This window comes from Bombus affinis, chromosome 14, assembly GCF_024516045.1.
Source record: "Bombus affinis isolate iyBomAffi1 chromosome 14, iyBomAffi1.2, whole genome shotgun sequence".
NCBI lineage: Eukaryota > Metazoa > Arthropoda > Insecta > Hymenoptera > Apidae > Bombus > Bombus affinis.
Window position 1 is genome coordinate 1,505,928 of NC_066357.1, and position 15,000 is coordinate 1,520,927.

Consider the following 15,000-nt stretch of genomic DNA (forward strand, 5'->3'; position numbering starts at 1 on the left):
TGTGAATTTCAATAAATAAATAAAAAAAAAAAAAATCTTAAACACTTAACTTATTTGATATGTTCAAAGTAAATATACAAGATTGTGATATTAATGGTTATTCTGTTTGTTAACAATTTTTTTAGGCAAACTCATCCTCACTTGCACTTTCACAGGTCACACGTAGTCCATATTCATCTGTAATAAAAGTGTTCCACAGCTGAATAGCGCCAAGCTAAACTGATCTCGATTTTTTTTTTTTTTTTTTTTTTATTTATTTATTGAAATTCATAATTTGTCCAATTTGGACATTTGGTGGAATTTTTTAACAGTTAAATTAGCATGTTGGTGGCTACCTCCAGCGGGGTACCATCCTCGTGTTTGCTAGGTTATGTCCTTTATAAGGTCTGCTGGGTGCTTCCTTTTTAGTCTTCTGTCCATGTTTATGGATTTGTACGTTTCCGCAGCTAGCCGGTTTGGGTGTGTTGCTATTCTTGATTTGTATTTTTCTGAGTATCTACTAATTTCTTCTTTGACCGTTGGGATTCCCAGGTCCCTCCGTATATCTTCGTTTCTGACGTACCAAGGTCTGTTTACTATTGTTCTAAGGATTTTAGCCTGTATTACCTCTATTTTGTTTATATGGCTCATTGCTGCCGTCCCCCATAATGGTATTCCGTACGTCCAGATTGGTTTTATGATCGTTTTATATATTTTTAATTTATTTTCTATGCTTAGTTTGGATTTTCGGCTTGTTAGCCAATGCATTTGTCTCCTTGTTTTCTGTATTTTTTCTACTATTGATTTGATGTGTAGTTTCCAGGTGAGTTTTTGATCTAAGTGGAGTCCTAGGTATTTGACATGCTTTGTTTGCGTTATATGCGTGCCGTTCAATAGGATGTTTGGTGGTATCTTTTTTCGTAGCGTGAATGTAATATGGTTGCATTTATTGGGGTTTGCTTTTATTTGTTTTTCTTGTAGCCAATTTTCTGTTTTTATGATATGTTCTTGTAGTATTTTGACTGCCGTTTCTGGGTTAGTATGCCTGACTAATATAGCTGTGTCGTCCGCGAATGTCAATACTGTGCTGTTGGTAGTTGTTGGTATGTTCGCCGTGTATAATGTGTATAGTATTGGGCCTAGGACGCTTCCTTGTGGTACCCCGGCCTTGATGTCTTTAACTTGAGAATATGTGTCCTTGATTTTTATTACGAAGGTTCTGCTGCTTAGGTGGGATTTTATTAATTGGTGTGTAGCGGCACTCGACAGCAAACTTCCCAACGGTTTCTGTCTCGTGCCTCGCTACACAAGGACTCTACCTTTCGAACAGATGATTGCCAGATGTCGATGCACTCTCTCCGAATATTTACAGCGAGCCTAAGGATCCGCTATAAATCTTAGGATTCATGCAGCTAAGATTCTCTAAAGGAACAAATAGTCTTTGTCTCAATAGTCCCTACACATACCACCCACTACGGGAAATCTGCTTTTCCTCACGTACGACGCTCCTCGCTAGCAACTTTCTCTCAAGGGCAGTTGTCATCCCTTTCCAACAACCAACTCACGATTTAGCCAATTAACAACGACGTCCATTTCCCTCACTCTCTGAACTAACACTTTTCTCAACGAATCCGATGATCCCGTATCCTTAGACACACCCAAACACAGTTTTCCTAAGGAGCATCATCGCGACACAAATTCATTCTGTTCTATGGCGAGTCGCGAGGCAAGTTGGAAGACGCCTATCTGAATTGTTCGTCCGCAGTCGTACGTAATAGCGAATCTGAATTCCTCGACATTTGTGCAATCGTCTCGACTTGAACCACCGCGTAAAGTATCGCGCCGAGCTTGAACTTGTAATCTTGAACTGATAATTGTACCGGGCTTTCGGCACGCTAGTGTATACCACGGACACAAGCAAATAAACAGTTATTGTTTAACAATACCGAGTGATTCTTCTATACCTATCACGCACATCACCTCAGGTGTATTTGCTCCGCGAATTGTTTCCTAATTATTTGTAGTAGACTTTCATGGTTAATTTTATCGAATGCTTTCTCTATGTCTATAAAGAGGGCTGTGCAGTATTCCTTGTTTTCTAGTGCTACTATTATTTTGTTTATAAGCCTGTGCATTTGCTCTATCGTGGAGTGTTTGTTTCTGAAACCAAATTGGTGATCCGGTATTAGTTTTTTTGTCTCTATTATTGTTTTTATCCGGCAATATATTATTTTTTCCGGTATTTTGGAAAATACTGGAAGCAGTGATATTGGTCTGTAAGATGCAGTTTGGTGCGGGTCTTTGCCTGGTTTATGTAACATTTTGATCTGTGCTAATTTCCATGGTTTGGGGAAGTATTGAATTCTTAGAATTGCATTGAATATTATTGTCATTAGTCTTATTGCTTTTGGCGGAAGGTTTTTCAAGATTTTACCATTGATTAGGTCGATTCCTGGTGCTTTGTTGTTTTTTGTTTTATCAATTATGTTTCTAATTTCTTGTGCTGATGTTTTAGGTATGGTGTATTCCTTGTCGGTTGTGATAATAGTGGTTTGTGGATCCTCCTCCGTATGACTTTTGAGGTAGCTGTTGTTGATAATGTGTGGTGTGAATGTGTTGCAGAGGTGGTTGGAGAATTCTTCAGCTTGTTCTTCGTTGCTTCTTGCCCATGTGTTATCTGCTTTTCTGATTGCTGGGACGGGTATTATTGGCTTCCTTATTTTTTTCGTGGCTTTCCATAGTGAGTAGTTGGTGTTCTCGTGTGTGGAGAGTGTCCCTATGAACTTTGCGAATTCGTTATTGTTGTGCTCCTTTATTTTGTTTTTTATTTCCTTTGCAAGTTTGTTTAAGTGTTTTTTGTTTTCTCGAGTTCTGTATTTTTGCCATTTTGCTTTTGCTTTTCTTTTTTCTCTAATTTTGTCGAGTATTTCTTGCGGGATTGTTATTGTTTGTCTGCTGGTTGATTTCGGTGTAGTGGTTGTCCTTGCTGCTTCTTGAATAGTTGCTGTCAATGTTGCTACTGCCTGTTCTATGTGTTCAGGAGTTTTCAACGGGATGTTGCAGTTTATTTTGCTTTCTATTATTTCTTTGAAAGTTTGCCATTTGGTGGTTTTATTGCATAGTGTTTTTGGTTTGCTATAGTGTATTGTTTTGTTTCTGTATTCAATTATTATGGGTGTATGATCGGAGCTGAGCTCGAGGTTGGGTGTTATTTTTAGTTTATTTGTGTTTAGTCCCCTTGTAACTGCAAAGTCCAGAAGATCTGGTTTTTTGTTCAGGTCAGTCGGACAATGTGTCGGTGTTCCTGTGGATAATATGAGGTTATTATTTCTAATGTATTTTTCCAATGTTCTGCCTCGAGGTGTAATGTTTCTTGACCCCCATAGCGTGTGCTTTGAGTTGTAGTCTCCCGCTGCGATGTACTTGTCCCCTAGGTCCTGGAAGTATTCTTCCCACATTTGTGATGTTATTTTGTGTCGCGGAGGCACATATACTGCTGACAACTGGAAGTAGTTGCTGCTAGTTTGAACTGTAACGGTGGTTGCTTGTAAATATTCTTTGTTAACTTGGCTGTGTAGATAATGTTTGATATCGTTTCTGACTATCACTGCTGTCCCTCCGTGAGCTTTTCCTGAGGGGTGTTTGGTATCATATATGGTGTAGTATGGTATTTTCATGTAGCTTTTTGTAGTGAAGTGTGTTTCTGAGACAAGTAGTATGTCTATATTGTTATTGTATATGAATGTTTTAATTTCGAGGGCCCGTCGTTGTAGGCCGTTTGAGTTCCAGGCTGCTATTTTTAGAGTGTCCGTTTTTATTTTTTGCTTAGCACGTTTGTAATTAGTTGTAGCATGACTGTGATTTGTTGGGTTTGCTGTCTGAGTACTGCGTTTTGTTCGCTTATCATTCTGGTTAGCATTTCGTTTTATGGATTGTTTGAGCAGTTCTTTGATTTCTGCAGTGTCATTGTTACTATTGCTGTGGTATTGGTTGTCTGTATGTGTCGATTGGCTGGTTACTTGAGCGTAGCTTAGACCACCAATGGTGTTGGTGCTGATGGGTTTGGTGTTTGTTGCTTGCTCTGTATTTGGTATTATTTCGGGTTTTGTGCTGTCCTGTTGGGCTTGTGTGTTAGTGATTGTCCTGCTTCGTAGGGGCGGGAACAGTTTACGTTGTAATTGTTTCCTGACTTCACATCCTTTATAGCTGGCTGGGTGGTTTCCGTTACAGTTATAGCATTTAACTTCTTCTATTTTTCCAGAATATGGGCAGTGTATAGTTAAGTGGTTTTTTGCGCACTTGACGCAAGCTGGGCTTCTGTTGCAATAATTTTTAGTGTGTCCGTATTGTTGACACCGCATGCATTGAGGTATATCTTTTTTGTGTCGTGGTGGTTCCACTGTTACTATTGTGTTTAGTATTTGTTTGATATCATATATTTCCTTGTTGTTGTTTCTGGGTTCCAGTTCTATTAAGAATAGTGGTAATGGTTGCTTTGTGTCGAATCTTGTTATATTGTTTATTGTTCTTTGATGACCAATTTTTGCTAACTCATCGCTTAGTCTATGTATGTTCGTTTTAGGATGCAATCCTCTTATGACGATTTTATAGCTCCTTTCAGTTTTTAGCTGATACGTGTGGTAAATAGCATTTTTTTTTTTCTTTTAATGCTTTTATAACTTTCCTAAATGTTTCTGGGGTGTTTGTTTGAATTTTTACTTGTTCCAGTTTTGTTTGCTTTATTGTGTAGTTGTTTTTCTCGTCTAAATTATTTAGTAGATCGATGAGCGGGTCTATTATTTGGGCCTCAACAAAAATTGGTGGTGGTTTTGTAATATGATTTGTTTGGATTGTGGTTTTATTTGTGGGGTCAGCGTCTGTTTCTTCCGTTAGTGAGCTGAAGGAGTTGCTTAATGGTAATTCTTGCAGCCATCGCTGCTTTTCTGTAGCTGGGTTTCCTACGGCACTTATGTCTGGAGTTGTTTTGCGTTTTTTGCTAGCCTTCGCTAGCTTCCAGCTTTCGTCCTGATAGTATCTTTCATAATCTGAATTGCTCTCTTCCTGTCCCCGCTGCTCTTTTGTTTCTTCTGTCTCCATGTTAATTTGTTTGTTTTTTATATAATATGTTTCTCCCTTTGTTGCTATGTTTATTGTTGGTATCTGCATTACTATTTTATTTCCTCCTCACTATCACTTTGCAGCACTATTACTTTGAAGCATTTTTTCCCTATTCACTTATACCTGGAGAGGACGACCGTCTAGACACGTCCGTCCTCCTCGGCTGCACGAGCAGGAGTGTGTTTAAGATTTGAAACTATATCTCTTCCGAATTCTCTGTTTACTTGAATAGTAAAAATCTTTGTAAAATCGTTTATATATGAAAAATTTTTTGCCTAGCAACATGAAAAATTTTGATATAATACAAAAAAATGTTGATCTTTGTTATATACATATTTTACTTGTTATTTTAGTAAATAAAAGGGAGGCAAAGCAAAGACTCCGTGGCGCAACGGTAGCGCGTCTGACTCCAGATCAGAAGGTTGCGTGTTCAAATCACGTCGGGGTCAATAAATTGTTTATCTTTTCTTTTTTTGAATTTAAATATAAATTTATCTACTTTTCAACAATTTACTTGAAATATTTAAAAAGTAGGCGCACAGTTATATTAATATATTAGAATCCTCATAAAACAACTATTCGTAGAAATAAAATGAAATTTTTGGTTACAATAAAATTCCTTAAAAATTTCCATTCATACTCCATTTTTATGTTCTTTGGACAATTTTGCTCTATTAAATTAGAATTATATACGTGTACTACTTTTTATATGAATTTCATAACGTATATGTAAGTACTTACGCATTTTCTTTACATCAAAATGCGGTGCGTGCTCACATCCCGCACACAAGACGTGAAATATTAGGATAACATGAATGAATCACCTTTCTCCTCTCTCGTACAGTTGAGCGACATTCGCGCGGGCTGTCTCATTTAGCCCCTCCTAAGATTAGGCTAACATGTTAGTCGAGGAAGCTACTTTAGCGTGACTAACCCGTTTCCTCTTTCCATATATTACACGCTGCATTCTGTTCTCGAGTTTGATTTTTGGTTTCCAAAATAATAATCAATAAATATCTTTATACATAACTACATTTATTGTTGTACAAACTAATTGTGTAAAAGTTGATAAATTATTTTTGCTATTGATAGCATAGTTTACTGCTCCATGATTATGTGCAGTGGCGATCGCTCCATGAGACCAGCTTGAGTTCATTTATCACGCAAGTACTTATCGTATGGGACATTAGTTACACATGTATGTAGAGTTGTATGAATATTAAATTATTTACATTCATACTTATAATCCTCCAGTAAATCTGTAGTTAGTAGGTAGAATGGACATAATCAACAATTTAACCGATTCATGAACAGGAACGCATGATCTCCGGTAGATATCAAACGCAGTGGATGATACCTCTATGCGTATTATGTTAGCCGCGGATTGGAAAGACACAATTTTGAGGAAGAGCCGAGCGGGCCTTAAGCACCTCTGTGACGTAGCAGTACTTCATTGGGTCACACAGCTTCTTTTCATTGTTTATTGATTCGTTAACCCTGTATGGTTAGAAATTTTGGTAAATTCGTGGTTCCAATATGTCTCCAATGTAGATACGCATCTTACCGCTTTAGAATTTTGCTTGATAATGCATTGTGCCAATGTCCTAACCTTACCTGAACGATATAAAGTGCAATCACGGGACAGTGACACCGTTTTTCCCCAAAATTGGAATTAATAATGTGTTTCTTACGTGTGCATGTACGTACAGACAAAATTTTTCTGTAAATCTTAATCATTTCTTCGTTATATTTCATAAGAGTAATATGTAGCAATACACTTCCAGCAGGTATTCGTGAATGGATCAAATCTTATTACGCTTTCCCCTAAAATTAACATGTGATTCGGAACACTGGTGGGGGATTTGCCTCTACATACATAGTTAAAGCTTTCAATATGTATATAAGAACCTGCGTATACACATATACAATTCAATGCTTACACTAGCGCTTCTATCGGTGGCGTCATGAAATTACTGTTGGCTGCATGCGTTCCTGTTGAAAAAATTCCTCACGGGCGAAAGTCAAGGTATGACGGAATATCGTAACAGCATATGCGCCGGTAACATTGCAATCACTGCATGATATCCTGATGCTAGGAGGGGCTTTGTGAGACAACCCGCGCGAAACTCTTTTCAACGTAGGGAGAATGATAGCTTCCTGGTAGATATGTTTCTCGGATAATTCGAGGCTTGCATGCGGGATGTGAGCACAAACCACGTGCTTATTAAGAATTAATATGTGCATATAAGAAGACGACATCAGAAACGGTTGAGTTGTTTGAAGATATTTTCAACAGAATTTGTTCTTTTTCATAAATATATAAGAAAAACTATATTTCGTTCCCATGTTTCGTTTTCATGCTTTCATTCATGTTTTAATTAATGATCTTCAAATTTGTTCTGTACAAAACGTGCATAGTAGATCATATTCTATTTAATGCATGATACATATAAATAAATAAATTATTATATCATATGCAATATTAATTGTTCAAAAATGACGTATTCAATTTCATTTATATTTCTATATCAATTTTATATGAAAATTCAATGTTCTGTATATATATCATAAAAGATAACCCATTGTATTATGTATTGAAGCAATCGATGACACCAACGACTCCGTGGCGCAACGGTAGCGCGTCTGACTCCAGATCAGAAGGTTGCGTGTTCAAATCACGTCGGGGTCAAGGATTTTTTCATTTTTTAGCAATTGTAATACAATAATTATATTTATATTATTAACAATATTTAAACAAATTTTAGTGTTGTAAAAAAAGTACGATATATTTTGCTTTTATATAGAATTAATTTTACAATATTCTTCGTCGACGGTAGTCTTCGGCCCTTCAAGTCCGCGCACGACTGAAGGCAATGTCCCAAAAGAGAACCATGCGTCGCGTTATTTCATTTTCCAAATCTCAACCGATGCTTTCAAGTATCCGGAATCTGGTTATTGTTATGAGACTCGTTATAAAACTGTCTAAAAACTGTCTAACTAAAACTAATCTGACTGTCCATGCTGTTTCGCATATTTATGCTTTTCCGAAGACATCTGGTAAGTATTCGCTACCATAAAGTATTCTAGAAGAGAAAGACAGAATAACAGACAAAGAACGTCGAAGGAATTTACGATACCAAAAACATTTTTGTAGTAAAGTCATTCTTTCTCATGGTGGAGAATGGAGTGTATCGTATTACAGTCAAAGATTAGCTGAGCGTCTTAAAATAGCATTAGGAAGCATAGTTGTAATTATACGTACTAAATATAGTGCTTTGTAAAGCGTATATCTCTTACTTTTTAAAAGAAAAATTTAAAAAAAAAAGAAGAAAAATTTAATTTTGAATCCTGAATGTTGATTTTTGCAATATAATAAGTTTAAATTCAAGCAGTCGTGGCCGAGTGGTTAAGGCGTCTGACTAGAAATCAGATTCCCTCTGGGAGCGTAGGTTCGAGTCCTACCGACTGCGTTGTAATTGTACAAAAAAGAGTACTCTTTTGCTTTTGCATGAAATTAAATATGATAATAACAAATAATAAAAATGAGCTCTTTCTATGTAAATTTTATATCTAAACGTGACATGATATTATTTTGTTATGCTTTTTCTATTTATATTATAATTTTATTATATTCCTACATTTAAGCGGAAAATATAATTCGTAGAAAACAATATGGAAATATATTTCATTGTATTAAAAAAGAAACGAGATCACTGTTTATGATAGAAATTCCATCAACCGTGGCGCCGTGGCTTAGCTGGTTAAAGCGCCTGTCTAGTAAACAGGAGATCGGGGGTTCGAATCCCCCCGGGGCCTTTGCGTTTAATTTTTCTTTTGCGATTCAATGAAATTATTATAATTCTATAAAATACATAAGATCTATATAAGATTAATAAGATAAAGGACAGGGAATAAAAATGATATGAATATTTTCAGATCAATTTATTTAGTTGCTGTAACATACAAAAATGTTCATATTTGCACTGTAAATAAATAAATAAAATATGAAGATATAAAATATGGAATCTTTATCATACAATGCACTTAAGCCTTATGCAGAGTAATTAAGTTATATGAATTAAGCAACTTGAAATTAAATAGCTAATAAGGAAGACTATAGAAACTTAAAGAAATGTTTCAAGTTACTTCAATTCACGTAATTCGACTAATATGAAATGAAATTTTATATATCTTAGAAATCGAATTTATAGCCATTTCCGGAAACTTTTACCCGAGCTACTGAAGGTGCTGCGGAATAAGAAATTCCTAATAAATTCTGAGCTTGGTGTTGTTGTTCTTGTTGCAACTGAATCTGTTCAGGTACCTGTAGATGATTACTATTAAACAAAAATCATATTTAAATTTTATACAATGTAAGACTCGATGTAGCTTTAGCATATCATTCTTACTTGTTGTGCTTGTGCTTGCACATGTTCTTGAACTTGAACTTGTGCTTGTGCTTGTGCTTGAGCTTGAGCTTGAGCTTGAGCTTGCCGTAATGCAATTAATTGCGCTAATTGTGCTTGATACGCATTAGGTGCAGGATAACCATGTAACTGAGCTTGCTGATATTGCTGTAACTGTTGATAATAAGCTAGTGCAGAAGTTGGATCAACTGAGGTTTGATAGTGTAGCGGTGCAGGTGCAGGAGAAACAAAAGTGGGTGCAACTGGTGCAGTTGCATAACCATGTGTGACAGGACCAACCGGAAATACACCTGATATGATAAATGTATGCCAGTTACAACTAGTTCCTAAAAGTATCTAATATTTTGAATGTGCTACAAACCTAAGCCAGGATTTTTGTAAGCAAGTGCATTAGCAACATTTGGAAGAACCCTCTGTGCTAAATGAGGATTTCCAATACTGGAACTAAACGATTGATGAGAACTAGGGCCACTAAAAGCGAAGGCTGTTTGTGTTAAACCCGGTCTGATAAAGCTGAAAGATGCATGCTGATCAGAAGTGCCAAGTACATTTGTTGGTTTTACACCTTGAATGGGTGGTTCGGCATATACCGAAAGAAGCATAATATAAGAAAGTACTACGTATTTCTGAAAATAATAACTTTTATTAAAACATACAATGAAAATAGTAACATAGCGGTACTTACCAACATTTTGTAGTTTTATAAGAACTTTCAAAGTTTTTCACTAGAATAAACGATAGTATTATCACTGACGAAAATCAAGCAGCTATTCTGACGCTAAGATACTCTGTGGGGAGTTATATATCGCGGAAGCAGCCTGGTTGATACGTGAGTAGCATAGCATCGGCACATTTTGAATACGTTGAATCACACTTTCTCCAAAATACCGAGATGGCACAGTCCATGAATAACAATTATTCGATATAGTTTTCCCTTTTATAGAACATAGTGATTTCATGCAGTATATAATAATTAGGTTTGTAAAGAACAAAAGAGACAGGAAGAAAAACTTTGTTCAAATTTATCTAATGGTCATTAGAGATCACAAAACATCGACGATAAAATTATCAATTCTTGTACATAAAATTTTAATGAGCACTTTGTACAGAAATATATACAAAATTTTAATTAAATACTATTAAAGCGAATACGTACAAGGCAGTAAAATATTTCTGTTTGATCCGCTTATGATCGTAACATTATTGATGAAAGTTACTTTCATCTAGCCTAACGAACTGATACGCAAACGATTTATTAATTGTAATCAGTTAGTCGTTCGTCGAATATTAAATAGGTTATTTTACTGGCAGTGATTCAATTCATTTATGTCTCGTACTTATTCGGAAGCCTCACTTATTTTTAATTGTAAAACACTTTTAAATTCCTTTTCATTTTTTTAAATTTGCAATACTTAGTATGATAAAATGTTCTAAATTTTTATATAAATATTATATATTATATACAGTATCCAATAAAAAGATCGCAATGCAAAGACGTAGTTATCTTAAATTTTATAATTTCGATATAGCATTTATACATATTATAATTGTAAGATTTTTATTGCTATGCATATTATAAAATTTTTTAAATTAGCATTAACATTTGCATTAGACAGCCAGTATTGTGCGTACCTTAATGTAGGTACAATTTTCAAAATAAGTCATGTTTAAGATACATTTGTTAAATAATCCAATGGTCTTAGTATTGATAAACCAACTAACGATATAAATTTGTGCGAAGTGACAACAAATGCTGCCTGCTATAGATTTGTTTTACATATTAGAGAAGTATGATTGATAAAACATACCCATAGCGGTAGTTGCAAACAATGCAAAACAACTCCACCATGTTGCTAAACCTAATAACCCTCTATACACATCCACAGTGAATATCTGTTGTATAAAAAATATTCTTAGTATACATATTAACATTATTAACACAAGAACTACATTGCAACTGTTACCTGCTTTAAGGAACTCAGAGCAAGTTGAAAATCCTGCGCCGTTTGCGCAACAGTTTTTTCATTATCATGGGCATTCATTATGTTTGATAAAGATTTTGGTGGCTCATCAGCTGGACATTCTTCAAGTGATGGTCCTTTTAAAATCCCTTCCCATGTATAACCACCTGATATATAAAAGTAATTAGAAAATCATAATTGCAATTAATATAATATTCTAGTGATATCTATATTACCTAGAGTTTTATACATGAATGTAAAAAATAAACATATGATTATCGGAACAATAAACTGCAAAGCCACAACGCACAAATAGTAGAATACCGCCGCAATCTGAAATTAAATATAAGAAAGGTATTTCGTATCGAGTAATCAATTATATTTTCTCTTACTTAATACTTAGCCAACCGAATAAGTAGATCTCCCCCCTGTAAAGTACATCGCTGCGTGACCGAACGGAGAGATTTCCCTTTTTGACTTTTGTAACACGTTTTCCTTTTTCTTTTTTTTTTTTTTTTTGTTATTATCTGTTATTATTTACCTGGAATTGTCCCCAATTAATTGCACCACTTTTTCTGCTTTTATAAAGTACAGTATATAATAAAATACACCAATTTAGTGGTGTTAAAATTAATTAAAAAGTTACACTATCAGTTATAACTAAATAGAGTTATAATCGAACGACACCACATTGTAAAAAAAAAATTAAAATATATTATGAATTTTTAATTTCACGTTCAATTCGTGTTATTTATCTTTACTCATCTTTAATGTTTTTAATTTTACCTATATTTTTTTTTATACTTTTAATATATATTATTAATTTGATGTTTTGTATAAACAATATATGAAATCGTTAAATAAAATCATTACCGTAAAATATAATGGACCATTTAAGTAATTTTTAGACTTCTTTGTTTTTTAAGTAGTGAATATTAGTCCTCCATACTTGGAAAAATGTGCGGTGGACAGTGTATAGGTTGGCTTGTACGAACACGGTGGAAAATGTGTACCTCACTGTAGCGTGCACGGTTGGCTAAGTGTTAATATTATATATCACTTAATTTTGATACCTTTTTCTGCAAATCAACATTTGTAATTCTACCAGCTTCTTTCTTTTGATTCTCTAACCGTTGCATAGCTAAATTGAGATATGATTGCAAGTACATTGGCATTAATACAAATTTTAACAAAACTGCAACAATAATTGCAATTAATCTCATACTCTCAAAAGCCGAAGTTGTCATCCTGCAAAAATACATCTAGAAAGAGAAACTTGTATGGATAAGTGTATTGTAGTAATCATTATTTCTTAACTTACAATGGCCCATTCATACCACTAAATATTCTGACTGTAAGGTAATCTCTGCTTACAGGCTTAATCCATAAACTTACTAATAAAAGTGGAGAAGCATAACTGATGTTTGCTATTAACAGCAACAACCTTTGATCTTTATAATATCTGAAATATATAATTTTTCTTAAATTGCATAATTTAAAGATTTATTTAATTTTAATACCTCAATGCATCCCAATGCATTCTTGACACTCTTAATCCTGGGAAAGTAAACAAAGAACCAAGTAAACCACACCACAAAGCAAGGAAGAACTTTAGTACAATTTTTGATGCTGGCCCTCTATGAAAGAAAAGTTATTTCATGACTTTATTTGAATAAAATAAAAATACGATAATTTACAAACATTCATGCATGAATTTTATAAACTTACGTAGAAGAAAGACCTTGATTATCTAGAAAAAGAGATGCGCTATGATTGAAACTTGCATAAGCTTTATCCAATCCAATTTCAAGGTTGTTTTCATCAACAATAAGAACCATCATAGCTATGAGAAGATAAGCAAATCCAGTTACAATACATGTAGACCTTTCACCTATACTCTCCTCTCCCTTAAAGTATTGCACCCAAAGAGAAAGTAACACTTTACTAAATATTAAATAAGGAACATACTTTTTGAAGAGATCTATGTGCTATTATAATAATATAAATCAACTATAAAAAGGATACAATGCAAAACCCAGAACTAGTGAGCACCAAAGCATGCTTAGATTAATTTCATCTTTGATTGGATATAAATAATTATATATCTGTGAAATGGCAAATAAATACAACTACAAATTATCAATGGAAATACAGGTATGGAGGAAAAGAAGGTATAATTACCAACCTCTGTCATGATATAAACTGCAGTAGCATAGATAGAAAAGTCCAATAACCACTGACACTCTGTATAATATTTTAAATGCACTACATCTAACATAGTTATCTTAGCACTCTCAAGGGTGATATCCAAATTTCTAGGAACATGAAAAACATCTCCAACCTTCCCATTCTCAGTATGTTTACCTTTCTTGGGTTTCTCTTTAGGCACACCAGCAAGAGTTCTAAGCTGTTGATCAGTTGGATACAAGTAACGTGTCAACCTATTAGTTATAATATCTTTCGTTAATTCTAGATATCATATATAGTCAATATTCTCATTATTTAAAGAATTACCCAGTAGAACATAAAATCCATCTTGCCAAAGAAAAATGTGGAGTTACTTTTTGGATAACACTGACCATAATCAGTGTTATAACTAATTGAGCACCTAAGAGAGCCTAAAACATTCAATTATTTTGAATATAAAATCTTTACATATTTCTTAAATGTTGTATAATTACATATAAATTACCATGATTGAATAGAAGAAAATTGAAAATAAAGGTGGAATCACCGATCTCACAAAAGTATTTGTTCCATCACGGAATTTGCAATTTCTTGGTAAATTGTTAATTAATGCTGAAAGACACAGCAATGAATTATCTTATGTTTAACGAGGTTAATGTGCACTCGACCATTTTAAATGGCACATAATGGAATAGTTCATTTTATAAATAGTTGTAACCCCAAAAAACCGAAAACATCATAATCCCTTGCATATGATATGAGGTTATTTCCAGCTTCACCTATTCTATCTATAGAAAGGGACAGTTTGGTCTGTGTTCGACGGTAGTAAGAACATCTAGCGGAGGAGCACCGAAATATATTAACGTTACCAAATCGGTCAGGACCGAATCGAACTTGTGCAATCACTAATACCCGCAGGTGAACACGAATTATGTAAATTGTTTGGAGGAAATGCTGGTCCCACGATAACATAAACTAGAAAATGAGTAATCAAAAATGAGGAAATACTTAATAGCAGTTTTATGTATAAATACCAATGTACAAATAACAATTTTACGTACAAGTACCTGACATATTTCACGTATCTCTATTTAACTAAAAAACATCAAATTAAACGCTAATTGAATGATCAATTTTGTATATTTTTTTACGAAACTTGATCTTTTTTTAGCAAATGTCAATGGTACATTGTCAATATTTATGCACTTTTGCTGATCGACATCATCGTATTAATGCGAAACAATAACACCATCAATTATCGATCTACGTATGTTTTCAGGAACTGATGCGATCTTACGTCTTGGAATTTCCATTCAATTGATTACGTA

At 34.3% G+C, this 15,000-nt stretch overlaps 3 protein-coding genes, 2 long non-coding RNA genes and 4 other non-coding genes across 12 annotated transcripts in view; 5 read left to right on the top strand and 4 right to left on the bottom strand.

Annotated features, from left to right (window-relative positions):
• LOC126924195 (astakine-like) overlaps positions 1–15,000 on the top strand; it is a 303,996-nt gene that overhangs the window by 286,739 nt on the left and 2,257 nt on the right. The window lies entirely within an intron of this gene.
• On the top strand, positions 5,475–5,546 carry Trnaw-cca (transfer RNA tryptophan (anticodon CCA)). Its single transcript has one exon. It is a non-coding gene; the product is annotated as a tRNA-Trp (tRNA).
• On the bottom strand, positions 6,112–7,118 carry LOC126924204 (uncharacterized). Its single transcript, XR_007713446.1, has 2 exons — positions 6,712–7,118; positions 6,112–6,594 (listed from the first exon to the last, which is right to left on the bottom strand). It is a non-coding gene; the product is annotated as an uncharacterized LOC126924204 (long non-coding RNA).
• Trnaw-cca (transfer RNA tryptophan (anticodon CCA)) lies at positions 7,715–7,786 on the top strand. The gene has a single exon. It is a non-coding gene; the product is annotated as a tRNA-Trp (tRNA).
• On the top strand, positions 8,486–8,567 carry Trnas-aga (transfer RNA serine (anticodon AGA)). Its single transcript has one exon. It is a non-coding gene; the product is annotated as a tRNA-Ser (tRNA).
• On the top strand, positions 8,840–8,913 carry Trnat-agu (transfer RNA threonine (anticodon AGU)). The gene has a single exon. It is a non-coding gene; the product is annotated as a tRNA-Thr (tRNA).
• Positions 9,025–10,455, bottom strand: LOC126924188 (uncharacterized). Of its 2 annotated transcripts, none has more exons than XM_050738427.1 (4): positions 10,210–10,455; positions 9,886–10,150; positions 9,507–9,814; positions 9,025–9,421 (listed from the first exon to the last, which is right to left on the bottom strand). In XM_050738427.1, the coding sequence occupies exons 1-4, from the start codon at positions 10,213–10,215 to the stop codon at positions 9,290–9,292; spliced, it is 711 nt and encodes a 236-aa protein (XP_050594384.1). In that variant the 5' UTR covers positions 10,216–10,455; the 3' UTR covers positions 9,025–9,289. The 2 variants fall into 2 exon arrangements, with proteins under 2 accessions (XP_050594384.1, XP_050594385.1); XM_050738428.1 differs by having other exon boundaries at positions 9,306–9,434.
• On the bottom strand, positions 11,022–14,931 carry LOC126924175 (transmembrane protein 161B). 3 transcript variants are annotated; one of them, XM_050738387.1, is made up of 12 exons: positions 14,734–14,931; positions 14,178–14,647; positions 14,000–14,103; positions 13,671–13,926; positions 13,511–13,614; positions 13,214–13,429; positions 13,006–13,122; positions 12,807–12,947; positions 12,559–12,733; positions 11,722–11,818; positions 11,489–11,652; positions 11,022–11,417 (listed from the first exon to the last, which is right to left on the bottom strand). In XM_050738387.1, exons 2-12 carry the CDS (start codon positions 14,178–14,180, stop codon positions 11,298–11,300), a joined length of 1,497 nt encoding a protein of 498 aa, XP_050594344.1. In that variant the 5' UTR covers positions 14,181–14,647; positions 14,734–14,931; the 3' UTR covers positions 11,022–11,297. The 3 variants fall into 3 exon arrangements, with proteins under 3 accessions (XP_050594344.1, XP_050594346.1, XP_050594345.1); XM_050738389.1 differs by having other exon boundaries at positions 13,511–13,590; positions 14,734–14,929; XM_050738388.1 differs by having other exon boundaries at positions 14,178–14,931.
• Positions 11,912–12,551, bottom strand: LOC126924210 (uncharacterized). Its single transcript, XR_007713454.1, has 2 exons — positions 12,359–12,551; positions 11,912–12,026 (listed from the first exon to the last, which is right to left on the bottom strand). It is a non-coding gene; the product is annotated as an uncharacterized LOC126924210 (long non-coding RNA).

Excerpts from the sequence above, each read along its gene's own strand:
- LOC126924188 (XM_050738427.1), bottom strand. Across the intron at positions 9,815-9,885 it reads TTACAAAAATCCTGGCTTAG|GTGTATTTCCGGTTGGTCCT; the intron begins GTTTGTAGCACA and ends TTATCATATCAG. Across the intron at positions 9,422-9,506 it reads TGCAAGCACAAGCACAACAA|GTACCTGAACAGATTCAGTT; the intron begins GTAAGAATGATA and ends AATCATCTACAG.
- LOC126924175 (XM_050738387.1), bottom strand. Across the intron at positions 13,123-13,213 it reads AATCAAGGTCTTTCTTCTAC|AGGGCCAGCATCAAAAATTG; the intron begins GTAAGTTTATAA and ends TTTCTTTCATAG. Across the intron at positions 11,819-12,558 it reads ATGTTGATTTGCAGAAAAAG|ATTGCGGCGGTATTCTACTA; the intron begins GTATCAAAATTA and ends ATTTAATTTCAG.